This window comes from Chironomus tepperi, unplaced genomic scaffold (assembly GCF_022539635.2).
Source record: "Chironomus tepperi strain 1889 unplaced genomic scaffold, CSIRO-AGI_Ctep_v1 contig_195, whole genome shotgun sequence".
NCBI lineage: Eukaryota > Metazoa > Arthropoda > Insecta > Diptera > Chironomidae > Chironomus > Chironomus tepperi.
This window is the reverse complement of record NW_027226317.1, coordinates 59,818-73,106: the sequence shown is the minus strand read 5'-3', so window position 1 is coordinate 73,106 and position 13,289 is coordinate 59,818. Positions and strand designations below refer to the sequence as shown.

General features: G+C 32.2%; 2 protein-coding genes across 2 annotated transcripts; both read right to left on the bottom strand.

Annotated features, from left to right (window-relative positions):
• Positions 1–9: 9 nt before the first annotated feature.
• Positions 10–4,827, bottom strand: LOC139089731 (HIG1 domain family member 1B-like). Its single transcript, XM_070639330.1, has 3 exons — positions 4,624–4,827; positions 1,080–1,165; positions 10–914 (listed from the first exon to the last, which is right to left on the bottom strand). The coding sequence occupies exons 1-3, from the start codon at positions 4,715–4,717 to the stop codon at positions 807–809; spliced, it is 288 nt and encodes a 95-aa protein (XP_070495431.1). The 5' UTR covers positions 4,718–4,827; the 3' UTR covers positions 10–806.
• A 1,097-nt stretch (positions 4,828–5,924) lies between these two features.
• Positions 5,925–10,088, bottom strand: LOC139089690 (heterogeneous nuclear ribonucleoprotein A1-like). Its single transcript, XM_070639283.1, has 6 exons — positions 9,639–10,088; positions 9,469–9,515; positions 9,069–9,406; positions 8,454–8,837; positions 7,807–7,889; positions 5,925–6,343 (listed from the first exon to the last, which is right to left on the bottom strand). Exons 1-6 carry the CDS (start codon positions 9,925–9,927, stop codon positions 6,054–6,056), a joined length of 1,431 nt encoding a protein of 476 aa, XP_070495384.1. The 5' UTR covers positions 9,928–10,088; the 3' UTR covers positions 5,925–6,053.
• Between the last annotated feature and the right edge of the window lie 3,201 nt (positions 10,089–13,289).

The following is a 13,289-nucleotide window of genomic DNA, read 5'->3' as shown; positions in this document are numbered from 1 at the left end:
GATTAGAAATGAAGAGAATAATAAAAATTGATTTATTTTTCTGAATAAATGCATTGATATTTTATGACTATAACTAGAGATACTAATGCTGTGAACTTTTTTTGGGTAGGTAGTATGCTTATTAGGACTACAAGTAGTCATAGATGTTGAATTGAGTTGGTTATAATGTGTCTTTGACTTCATATTGCCATTCAATATCAGCTTTGTGGTAGGTGATATCCAAAAGACCAAAAACATGCCGTAGGGACAGCATTGTGCCAACATGGAGTCGGTTCTACAATGAATTCGGCAATACGGCTTCATATTGACTTAACTTCAATTTTTGCTTTGCAGAAAGCATCCAAGCTACCCAAAATAGTCCACATAAGATCAAATAATAAGTTAACATAGTTCCAAAACTAATATTTCATATAAAAAATATTCCATTAAGGCATACGACGTAGAAATACCCAAAAATCCAACTCCAGACCATCTTGACTCTAGATCTGATTCAAATTTATTGAAATCCAGCCTCAAACCAGTTTGTCAGCCAGATTTTCGGTCATATCTACGCCGTGTGCTTTTCTGGATTTTCCAATTTTCAACAATTTTTAACACAAAAATTCTAAAAATAATTCATTGAGTTCATACATCTTAATATGATTCATTACAGCAATTTGGTGAGGTACTTGGAATTTGTCATACACATAGGCAGCACAATAATTCACAACATGACCAATTTTTTCACTCAAATATATTTTTTTCTGCCCTAACATAAATTTGTCCATTAATTCTAATTGTAATCAGCTGAGATACTGTCAATAAATCTATTTGTTGTCTTCATCCTTATGCAGTACATAATTATTAAACATTGTGTATGCAACACCGAGGGCCAGACAACTCACAACAGCTCCTTGTGCAGCGACACGAGTTTGCTAAAATTTGATAAAAATTAATAAAAAATATTGGAACTTATTGAAGGAACTGCTATAAATTCTTGAGGGACACGGTGGGTGTTTCAAAAAAAAGAGATTTTTGAAGCACGTCCAGTTCCGATCCTGAATATGAGCAGCATTAAATTGTCTAATAATTCTACATACCATTAAGTAAACTGATGTTGACATTGATCCACGATTTTTGAATCTATAAGCTGAGTATCCCAAAGCACCAATAAGACCAGTAAGACCTGTAAAAAAAACAAATTCTTTAATAAGTCACGCATGACTAGAGTTCTCAATATCCCTAATTGACAGAAGTTATCGAAAGATAGAGCTGTCTACAGACGTTCTTTAAACGCGGCAATGGATCCCCCGTGTGCCCCAGTCAAGAAAGTAAGAAGTAAGTCACGCATGACTAAAAAATTCTTTTTAAATTAATTTCACATTGAACATAAATTTGATCCGACAGCTTTTAATTGCTCTGTTTGTTGTTTACTTGATAAAACTTATTTATGTCAAAAAGAAGAAAATCGTGTATCACATGCAAATATTTACGTCAAACGGAAGCACACGCGGACTTAAACAATCTCTCTGTTTTTGTTTTGGGTTTTTTTTCTCTCTGTTTTTTATGAGATGAATTTACGACAACAGACACTCACGTGGTGATTGGGAGGAAGAAGAAGGTCGATGTGAACAACATGAGCATGCCAGTTGGCTTAAGGGTCTGTTGGGAAGGCACAAGATGGAGGAAGGGTCTACAATCCGGACTCAAGTCGATTTTACTGCAGCCTGAAATCGGATTTTATCAATTTTTACCCAAAAACAGGGTCAAACTAGCTTGATGCCGGATTATTGACCATTTGACTTGAAGCCAAAGCAATGCTGACTTAGAATCGGATTGTCAGCCATCAGCAGCTTCAGAACAGCATCTTGTGGATTTGACATTAAACCTTAAACCAGTCTAGAGTTGGATATTGCCTTTGCAATGTCCCGCAGGCATTCCCATCATCTCCATAGGCAACAAAACAATTGTAACAATTTCACAATTTGCACAGAAAATTTCTCATCCCAAAAAACATTTATCGCAACATCATTAATTACAGACTGTCTATGGCCAATTCTTCTTTTCGGTCGAGAAACAAAATTATAAAAAATGAGAAAAATTTTCCTCTTTTAATTTTTTATTGCTGCACGTCATGAAAGAAAAGAGCGAAAAGAAGTGGAAATTTTTCTTTTATGATCAGATTGGCCTTCTTTTCTCAAAAATACAAACAAGCACGAGTCTGTTTCGTAAGTGAAATTTATCTAATTTTAGATTAGCATGGAAAGTGACTTTTTGCTGTTGTTTTTTTTTTGCGATAATTCTTATCAGTGCTGTTTATTTTGTATTGATTAAATTAGTGGAAATTGAATGACATTATTGCAATTTTTATGGTGAAATTGAGACACAATTATGGATGCTCATTGCGCCTTGTTCGAATATTGTCGGGTCTGGTGTCGACTTGTTGTTGGATTCATGCTCAAAATCAACTTAAAATGGGTATCAAGCACAGTTGGCATGGCAAAAGGAGTCCGTCATCTTATATACCTAAAAGACGCCTCCATTCCAGTCCGGGCTCCTCAAAAAAGGTCAAGACACCTACTTAGAATGGAATCTACAATAGAGTTCTTCCAGTTTTGGTATGAAGCCGGTTCCAATCCAAATTAATTGGTCTATATTGTTGGAAATACGAATGATAAATTACTGATAAGATAATTGATATGAGGTTGTTAATTAACGACACTTTGACCTCAGATATCGCTGAGTAGTAACAATAATCTTGTAATTTGTAATTTATGGATATTCAAGTTCCTTCAAAATTAAGCTTTGCCAACTCTAACGAGATTTCCGACCTAAAAAAACCCTCATGTTGTCAATTTTAATCAAAACACAGTTATGATCCCTAACAAGAATCCATAAAAATTTCAATTAACTGTCTTAAAGTGCCTCATTATAAGCTCTAATAATTGATAACAATTGTCATATGAAAATAATACAGATGAGTAATCTTAAAACAGCAACAAAATTCAAAACAAATTGTCATGTCGGTTATTAGCACAACTGAATGTCATTTGAGTCAGAACGTCTCTTAAATGTACTTCTCAAGGTAATCATTATGACATAATACTGTGTTGAAATTAATTCAATTTAATGTGATTTTAATAGCAAAATAAATTGTATTTAAAATTGGGTGAGGTTTGTTTCATTTCGTATACACCCTGTCGTACATTCTGATGTACATGTAATAGTTGAAATTTGAGTCTAAGGCAGAGTTGACTGTCAACTCTGGTCTAAGGGTTTGCATAAGTTTGACCTTCAGTCTTGATCATGATTTACGATAATTTCCACGACGTGTGCCTTCTGGTAGTATATTAGTCTTCAATATCATCCGACTGATGACTAAACCTATTAACAACTGATCAAAACAAATTTAAATAGATTAAATTTATGAACCCATTAGCTTCAAGTTCGATTTTATTTGAAGAAAATTCAAAATAACATTTTTGTACATCTTTTTCAAAAATAAATATGAGTAATCTAAGCAACGTGTAACTGCACCTTTCATAGAATCATAAATTTATTCTCATTCTTCAATTTCGAACTTCATCACTTCCCATTCTTATTTGCACGAGCTTCAAAACAACAGAAAAACAACACACAAGAAACGTGCGGAATAAAAACAACAAAAAGAAAAAAAAAATCATTCTGAGAAATAAGGCATGAAATGATGAAATTGCTAACAATTTTATTGGAAGTGGTAAGATATGAGAATATTTTTGGAATCAAGATTTATGGGACCTATTTTTAAGGGGATTTATACTTTAACTTAGTAAGCTCCTTCAAGTATACTCATACATTTATCTATTCATGAATGCCCATCAAAAGTTCATTTACATGTTGTCTACGTAGATGTGCATTCATGTTTACTGGCATGCTAATAATAGTTAATTAGACTGCTTGTAAAATCGATTTTCTACAGTTTTATTTCATAAATAAACCAGACTTTTCAGCAACTCTGTTCAAATTCAAGAAATACCAGAAAAACCCAAGACAATATTTGTCAAATTCCTGTCATTAATCTAGCACGTAGTACTTAGTCGATTAGAATTTTTTATGGTACTACCCTTACCATGACCATGAAATTTCATAAAAATAGGCAAAATCCGATCCGATATTAATTGGATTCTGACCTGAAGTAGGATTCTATGAAGTTAGGCCTGAGTTTACAGTCAAGTTGACCTGAGACCGGATTGTCGACCATTAATACACCATGTACCCTTTTAGGTAGACTAAATATCCAGTTTTTATGAGAATTATTCAATTTTTGGCAAAATTGGACATAATCTACACGAAATTTTTCAAAAATTCACTAAAAATCACTCAACCTTCCTTACGCAACTTTCCCAATCAAAACAAAAATAAAATTTCCACACGCAAAAGTAATAAAAACATTTTTTTGCTCATTTTCTCCTTACACGTGCAGGCTACACGCACCGAAAAAAGAAGAACTTTCCCTTCATGACATTCTGGAAGGTCATATTTATCATAATATTATTGAATGTGCTCTATCTTCATCCAAACTGAATCCACATCAATTTATGTTCACAAAAATTATTTTAATGCACTCAATTTAGTTATTTGTGCTTAATGCCTTAATTTACTCACCAATTATCATAAATGGAGATTCTTTAGCTTTTCGGTTTAATTTTTTTGATGCTTCTTCCTCGTCGGGAAAGACAAAAATTTCCTGTTTTGTCATTTTTTGTGTGGATTTTTCAAATTTAAATCAAATTAAATTAAATTTTTAAGAAATTTTAAGTTTTTTGATAATTTTGAACTTTTCAATTAAATTTTCGATAACAGACTGAATCCGTAGTCAACATACAATGTTAAGTAAGTGGTATTTTGTGTATAAATTGAGAGAACAATTTTAATGCAGCTTTTGAGTAAGGGGAATTTGAGAGAAATTATAGAGTATAGTGAGTAATGTTGGGAATTGAGAGATGAAGACTGAAAGAGAGTGGATTTTAAACCGCGGATAGTGATGATGAGATACTTTTGTTTTGATATATTTTGGAAAGGATGCTGTATAAGAGTCTGATGATCTATATATTGGGAACATGTTGCACCTTGGAAGGAGACTGTTGATAAAGACAGTGTAGCACTTGGTATTGACAATTGGCAAAGGACAGCCATTAATAGAGTCAGTCATGAGCCGATTTGTCGTATTTAGGACTATACATACAACTTGGATTCGTCCAAAAATGCAGTCTAGGAGACAAAAAACGCAAACATCCAAACCTGAACGAACCATAGGTAACATCCGGAAACTGCTAACCTGCACATCTGAAATACAGGCATAACACTACATATAACTAGTCGAATAAGGATCAATACTTACTTACTTACAATACCATGCTCCGACTAAGAGCCTAGAATGCTGCAAAAGGCCTTCTATAATAAGGAACAATCGACTCAGTTTAACAAGCTTAAATGACATAAGTTTGTTAATTGATCAAATATTCGATCTATAGTCGACGTGACTATGACTTGGTAACTTGGATTCGGTTTGAATCAGAATTGGAATGAATCCAATGTTAACAGCACCTTCACTAGAGTCTGGACTTCATTTTAGGTGCCTCTTCTTCTATTTAAAGGCAACTCCATAGTCGAGGTGCCATTTTTGGACTTTTGGAATTCGGATTCTTAAAGTTCTACCATTTTTGGTTTAAATCCGGTTCGAAGTCATGCAGGCTTTTTACCAACCCACTTTTTGGGCATCCCTAGTCTTCAATAAACCCATGTATGCGTCTGAATAAACATAAGGTAGGATACGAACAACAGAATATATTTTTAGTAACACTAGCTTCAGTAATATCCAGTGAATTGTACAAAACAGCTGTAAATTCTCAAAATTCCTCATTAATTCCTGCAATATCTTAAAATCCAGTCAAAAATCGCTTCAATTCTTGGAATTTAAATAAAAATTCTTGGTAAGTTTTAATTTATTTCAATCTCAAAAAACTGACAATTTCCAAATTCACAAGACAATACCATAAGTTCACAAAAAAGTACTTCCAAAAATGTGCTTAATTTCAATCTTTGAGTAATTCATCCTCGTTCATTTCGACATCTTCAGCTTTAGCTGCTTCAGCAGTTGTTGTTGCATCGCCAGCTTTTGCATCGTCAGTCTTTGCCTCAGCCTTATCGTCCATAGCAACATCCTCAGTTTTGGCTGCTTTATCCTCTTTTGGATGCAATTTGTAATATTCGTCACGTTTTTTGAAGACATATTCAGCATATTCCATGAAGAGTTTCTCTTTGTCACTCAATTTGTCAGCGTCCTTTAGTTCCTTTAAAATTTTGAGACGTCTGTTTGCTGCGCCTGATTTATTTTTGGGATAAATGAGAGGATTTATTAAGATTTGTGGGATAGAAAAATTAATTTTTTTTATGGATCTAACAAGATTTGGGTAAAGCTAAGGATATAGATGTGATTAATATGAATTTGAAGTTCTCGAACAGCACAAGCCTGGAAACTACAAAGCGTAGAAATTATGGAAAATCTGGTCTGGGCCAGAATCATGGCGGAGGTCAGAATCGGCTAAAGTTACGTGATATTTCAGCCGAATTGCGGTCGGTCACGTAAACCACAGCTTTTTTGACCATCACTACGCTATGTATCTTCCAGAAAATCGGCCAATCAATTTAAAAATCAAAACACTAACAAAACTGATCACAAGGTTATTGATCTGCACAACACTTTTTGGTATGAATTATTGATCAAATATCTGAGGTTTAGTTGACTAAATAGGATTGATCATATGATTACTCAGGATATTCAACATCCTCGATTTAAAAAGATCTATGTCCAAAATTGATAATTGCTTTAATTTCTAGCAGAGTTCTAGATTGACATATGTTCGTTGTATGTTCTTATTAATGTAAAACTATCCCGAATATCACAAATCAGATAATCAATTCGTCACTAGGTCGGCGTGACTCTGACTTGAGTGTCAGATATCACACTATGTCTAAATCACGTCGGGTTGGTACTAGATTCAGCACTATACCAGAGTCATGCAGTATTTGTGCTAAATTAGGTAACTCAGAGTCATGTTGTCTTAGTGCCATTTTCTTCATTATGACATAATCAAGTCATCTTGAATTCGGTGCCTAATTTGGCACTATGTATGCCGTCTTAATGCCGGATTCGGACAGAGTCAAGTCGTCTTTAAGGTGAATTTATTACAAACTCAAAGTCATGCCGTCCTGTTTCCAGATCGACTAACTGTTTTGTGATATTTGGATATACGCAGACTGTGATTATCTGTACTATATAGGTTCCATAATAGTATTTTCCAAAGTTTGACTTTAAGTCTATTTTTCAATGGTAATATTTGTCTTTTAATTCTATCTTATAATGGTTAAAACATTAAATTGACTAATCTAAATGAAATTTAATGATAAGTTCCTATTGATTCACTGTGAATCATAATTCGTTAAAATAGCAGTTGAACAGATCATCTGTTCCTTGCTAAAAAATAAGAATTATCCAGAAAACTAAATAAAAATCATAAAGTACACTTAATGATAACATTAGTTCAACATTATCCAGATTCACTGACTTTACATCAATAAATCCTTACATTTCCTGTAGATTAATCAGTATTATCCTTACAACAGTAACACATATTCATGTTACTATAATCGACTATACATTTAGGTATCCATAAACCCTAAAAACTACTTTTAAAAATAATCCAAGGTTCACCAAGAACATTTTTTTATGAAATAATTCTCATAAAATTCTCAGTAAGAACCATTGTTGTTGTTGTTGTTACAAACCTGACAAAAGTTTTGGGCATTCAGCATTGCGAGCTTCCTCGTACATGGTTGGAATGCGATCGAGGAATGGTATGCGTGAGTCGCTATAATAAAGAAAAATTCAGAAAGAATTTTTTTAGAAAAATTATTGTAAATTTGGGACATTTTACTAGGTTGTGCCTAGCAATGATGAACCATTCGTAACTAAGTGACTGTGGCTTGATGTTAAGCATGTTTGTTGTGAATCTGTATCGAAATTCTGATGAATTCAGTTCCATTTTGTAAGGTTTATGACTTGAGGGATTGATAGGAGGGTATGTAGGGGGAGTTAGAGGGTATTGGCTGGACAGCCTGTACCTGGACATCACTTAAGTGAGCCTTAACAGTCCAGCATATAGTCTGATGCATTTTCTACCTCAAAATCATCAAACATCACTCAGAAACTGAATATTCAGTCAGATTATAGTCGATTCCATAGATTCATGCTTATTATGTCATGTCTGCCGATGGATAGACTCCATCATGAGTCTCAATTGATGGATAGACTCTCTCAAGAGTCTAAATTGATGGAAATTCCATCAATTTATCCGAAATTCTCAACAGAATATCCATTTCCTCTATAAGGACCTCATCATGAGACCTATCCAAATCATATCTATCAAACTTACATCTCTCCTTCCTTTAATGGCTTCTTTTCTCCAGCTGGCTTCTTCTTCTTCTTCTTCTTATCACTCTTAATTGGATCATTACGTCCTGGATTGCCATTTCTTGGACCCATTCTATTATCCCCACCACGTCGTCCATTTCTTCCATCATTACGTCCATATCCACCATCATAACCACGTCCATACCCACGACCATATCCACTACCATATGGACCGTCATTATAGTTTCCACCATAACCGCCACCATATCCACCACGATTAAACATTGGTCCACACATTGGACCACCGCCTCTCATTGGACCACCCATGTTGTTCATTGGACCGCCCATGTTGCCGCCCATGTTGCCACCCATACCACCGCTGATGACCTTTAGTGCTGTGAGAATGCTGAAATTGAATGGAAATTGGTTAGTGATGTGGGTTTGGTGGTTTGTTGGTGGAAGGAGGAGGGCTGGAAGGTATAGAAGGTAGAATTGGCATAAAACTGACTTAATGTCAGAGTTGAGCATGCCTAGGGCTTGCCAAGATCCAATTCTACCCCCTATATCTTCCAGGACCTTCATGAGGTCCATACCCCACCTCCTACATCCCCTTATATCCAACAGCATCAATACTTACAGCTCATTATTCAAAATATCATTATTTCCACCTCCATTGCCTCTGTTGCCATTTCCTCCATTATTGCCGCCATTATTTCCTCCTTGTCTACCACCACCCTGACTATTGTTGTTGTTCCTTCGTCCAGCATTACCAGCTGCCGCACCAAACTTTGACAATATTGAATTTGCCATCGCATCAGCAGCATTAAGTTGATTGTCAAATGGATTCTTACCGGAACCAGCACGTCCACCTTCGCCGTAAATTTCGCGACGTTTTTTGAGGAGCTTACTGCGTACGTCGAGGAACTTTTGTTCATAGACACGATATTGGTCGGGGTCGGGATGATTGCGGTTGTTCTGAAAATGGACATTGAGGATTAAGGCTTGGGGATGAATTGGAATTTTTGAGGGATTCTTACCAGTTTCCAGTCAGCAAAGCTCTGTTCCCACTTTTCGAACTCATTGTCTGTGGGAGGAAGTGGAAAATTAGTGGAAATTGTCGGAAAATTGAGGGAAAATTGAGGAAAATTCAAAAAAATCTCAAAATGTCAAACAAAGCATCCATTTTGACCTAAAAAACGGAACTTACCAAATGCAACTTGTTCTGGTGTCTTATTGCCCATACCCAATGATCCACCCGATCCATAACTCTTTGCTGGACCGTATGTATCAGCCGTAAAGTCCTCATCATCGTCCATACGTGACGATCCCGGTCTTAAATTTAACAATGGAGTCGCTCGATTATTTGGACGTCCACCGCGATTATTTCTTGGCTCAAAATCGTTAAACATTGAATTATTTCCACTTCCGCTGGACATCATTGTGCCAAAATTTGATTGCTGATTGCGGTTGCGGCCGAAATTTCGATCTCTACCCATTTTTTTTTGATGATTTTTTGATGAGTTCTTGACGACTGAATGTAAAGCTTTAATTGATTTTGTGAGCGTTTACTGAATTTTTATACCGAGTGGAGTGAATCTTGTTTTTTGTTGTTTGGTAAAGTTTCTGACCAAATAATGTTGACGTGAAGTTTTTGAATATTTTTTTTAACGGTTTTTTTATGAAACTTTTTTTGGAAAGTTGAATTTTAAAGACATTTTTTTGATATTTTATTAAGGTGTGATTTATTTATAATTATTTATATTTATTATTATTATAATATCTTTAAAATGAGATTCGATAATTTAAAAAGAAATTAAAAAAAATTCAAAATACTTTAAAAAATAAATAAATTTTAGAAAAAATTGAAAAAATTAAAAAGAAATAACAAAAAATAAAAAATATTTAAAAAAATTAAAAATTTTAAAAAAAAATTTAAAACATTTAAAAAAATTTTAAAACTTTAAAAAATATAAAAAAAAATTTTAAAAATTTAAAAAATTAAAAAAAAAAGTTTCAAATGTTTGTAGTTTTCTTAATGACATTTCTTCCAAAATTATGAAATGACGACTGTGGATTTATCCTTAAAATAATGCGCAAAAAACGTCTCATTCAGCTGCTTAGTGATATTTTCGGGAATTTTGAAGGAAATTGAAACATTTTTGTCGTCACTTACTTTATTTGTTAATGCAATAAAGTCAGTCGATGACAGTAAATTTAGAGCATCAGATAATGTGCAGGAATTATCCATTTTAATGCATTTTAGGGCAGATTTGATTATTAACAGACTATAACCAATTAAATTGCCTTTTATTGCACTTGTTAAACTGCTTTTTACCTTCTATAGCTTTAAAATGCTTCCACAAAACTGAAACATTTACTTCCAAAATCACCAAAATTTAATTGGCTTTCTTTTTAAAATTGATAAGCTTATCAATTAAAAGGTAAATAATGGTTGGTCGTTCATTCATTCATTAAATAACGCATATCTACTATTTTATCTATTCCCATCTTCCACTTTATGTGCATCATGTAATGACAAAGCTTGAAGTCGATTCGGGTTTTTTTTATCAAAAAGTTGACTCGGCTTCATTTAAAATCAGAATCAAACTCAAGCTCTAGGAATGACAATATATATCCTCCCACATTTTTATATGCTGAATATCTGGAATTGTACATACTTATTTATATTTGGACAGCCAGTCCATGACATCTCTTAATTTGGGTCTGAAGCTTTCTATATAACCCTAATCACCCTAATACCCAAACAAAACGTAACAGAAAGAGCAATACGGTACCTAAAAGTGGTATCTTCATTGCAAATAGCCAATGCCAAGTGTAACACCAGTGCTGGGCAATCTATGTACCGTGACACACTAGCTTTGATCGGACCCAGACTATCTTAAATCTAGCTTGATGCCGAATTTTTGGTTATTTCTACGTAGTTAACTTTTTGGAGCTACGCAAAAAATCAGATTAAAAATTTTCAAATTTTTTTTGAAAAATTTTTAAAAATTCTAAAATTTTCAAAAAAAAAAAAAAAAATTTTGAACTATAAAAAATTTCAAAAAATTTAATAAAACATTCTAAAAAAACATCAAATTTCCAAAATATTAGAATTGAGGTCAATAAACGAAAACCAACTTGGAGAACTATGATCTAATTTTAAAGCGATAAAAATCGACACGAGACACAACAAACAGCTTGATGTATAAAAAATAGAGTCCGCAAAACTTCATCCGCACTTCACAATTTTTGGATACAAAAAATTTTGTTTATTTCCATAATTATTTTTAGTTCCATTTTTATGACTTGATAGTCGATGTGATGACGAATTCAATCTTTTAGACATAATATATCTAATGTGACTTGCTTGCCTTGACATTTATATGAAAAATAATCTTTTGACATTAAATCGAGCAATTTAAACTAATTTACAAGTTGCATCTTCTCATTCGTAGGTTTGTGCATTCATATGGCTTATAAAATGAGATTTTATGTGATGAAATGCATGCAGATTTTAATTGTGAAAATTTCAGGTCTGTAGAATTCTGAATTGGGGGCTGTTCGTTTATTGAGTAACATTATATTGCCGGAGTGGGTTATCTATGTGCCGCGGCATACTATTTTGCAGCCCCAATTTTTCGGGAATTTTCGGGAAGACTTTAATCTTTTAAAATTTTAAATTTTAAAATTTTTTTTTAAATTTTTACATTTTTTAAAAATTTATAAATTTTCACGTTTAAAAAATTAAATTTTTATCATTTTTAAAATTAAAATTTTAATTTTTTGGAATTTTAAATTTTTTAAATTTTTATATTTTTAAATTTTTAAATATTTTGAATTTTAATTTTGTTTTGTATTTTTAATTTTTAATTTTTACATTTCTTCTAAATTTTGATAAATTGAATCCTATAAAAATTATTATTATTTTTTTTAATTTCTAAATTTTAAATTTTATTTATTAATTTTTTTTAAATTATTAATTTTTTAAGTTTTTACAATTTTTTTATTTTTTTTTAAAGTTTTTACAATTTTAAAAATTTTTACAATAGCGTTGAATTCACGTTTAAAAATTTTAAATATTTTTGCATTTTACCATTTTTTCTAAATTTTGAGAAAATATAATTAATATAAATTTTTTAAATTCCTAAAATTTGAATTATTTTTTAAACTCTTCCAAAATTTTTAAATTTTTATTTTTTAATAAATGTGAAAATGTTTAAATTACATTTTCTTTTTTGATTCAAAATTTTAGAATTTGTTCAAATTCTTTTCATGATTTTTTAATTTTTTTTTTAATTTTTTTAAGTTTTTAGATATCACCAATTTCACAATTTCATGTATCAATGTCAATTCTTTTATATGTTTTCAGTTCCACAAAACGATATATAATTACCAGCCAGAATCACAATAATTATCATCAACACAATAAAGAGAAATAAAAATAACAAAAAAATCCACAATTAAAATTAGTTAAAAATAAAAATGAGAAATTCATCTGTCAGAACTTGAAATTCTCTCTCAAAATTGACTATTTCACTTCCTAAAACTCCACAAAAAATTCTCAACTGCGTAGCAATTCCGGCATTTAAGTTTCTCACTGTAATGTGCGAACGAGTTCTTATTTTCGGAATTTCAATTTCGAATGGTTCTTATTTTCGGAAACAAATTTAAATTTCAAATGAACGTTAATAATCTAAACGAAAAAAACTCTAAATTAGCGTTTAATTATTGATTTTAAAGCAAGATTATGCTTAAACTAAACTAAATAATTGTAAAAAATTTAAGAAAAAGTCTCAAATAATGAAGAAAAGTTAATTAAAGAAATTTAAGCTTTTCATTGTTTTCTTAGAATGTT

What these genes read in the sequence shown, in the direction of transcription:
- LOC139089731 (XM_070639330.1), bottom strand. Translation starts at nt 4,717, where the DNA reads ATGACAAAACAGGAAATTTTTGTCTTTCCCGACGAGGAAGAAGCATCA. An exon ending in ATCTCCATTTATGATAATTG is followed by an intron (nt 1,166 to 4,623) that starts GTGAGTAAATTA and finishes TTTTTTTTACAG; the next exon opens with GTCTTACTGGTCTTATTGGT. An exon ending in CAACATCAGTTTACTTAATG is followed by an intron (nt 915 to 1,079) that starts GTATGTAGAATT and finishes ATCAAATTTTAG; the next exon opens with CAAACTCGTGTCGCTGCACA.
- LOC139089690 (XM_070639283.1), bottom strand. Translation starts at nt 9,927, where the DNA reads ATGGGTAGAGATCGAAATTTCGGCCGCAACCGCAATCAGCAATCAAAT. An exon ending in GATATTTTGAATAATGAGCT is followed by an intron (nt 8,838 to 9,068) that starts GTAAGTATTGAT and finishes ATTCAATTTCAG; the next exon opens with CATTCTCACAGCACTAAAGG. An exon ending in ATGCCCAAAACTTTTGTCAG is followed by an intron (nt 6,344 to 7,806) that starts GTTTGTAACAAC and finishes AAAATAAATCAG; the next exon opens with GCGCAGCAAACAGACGTCTC.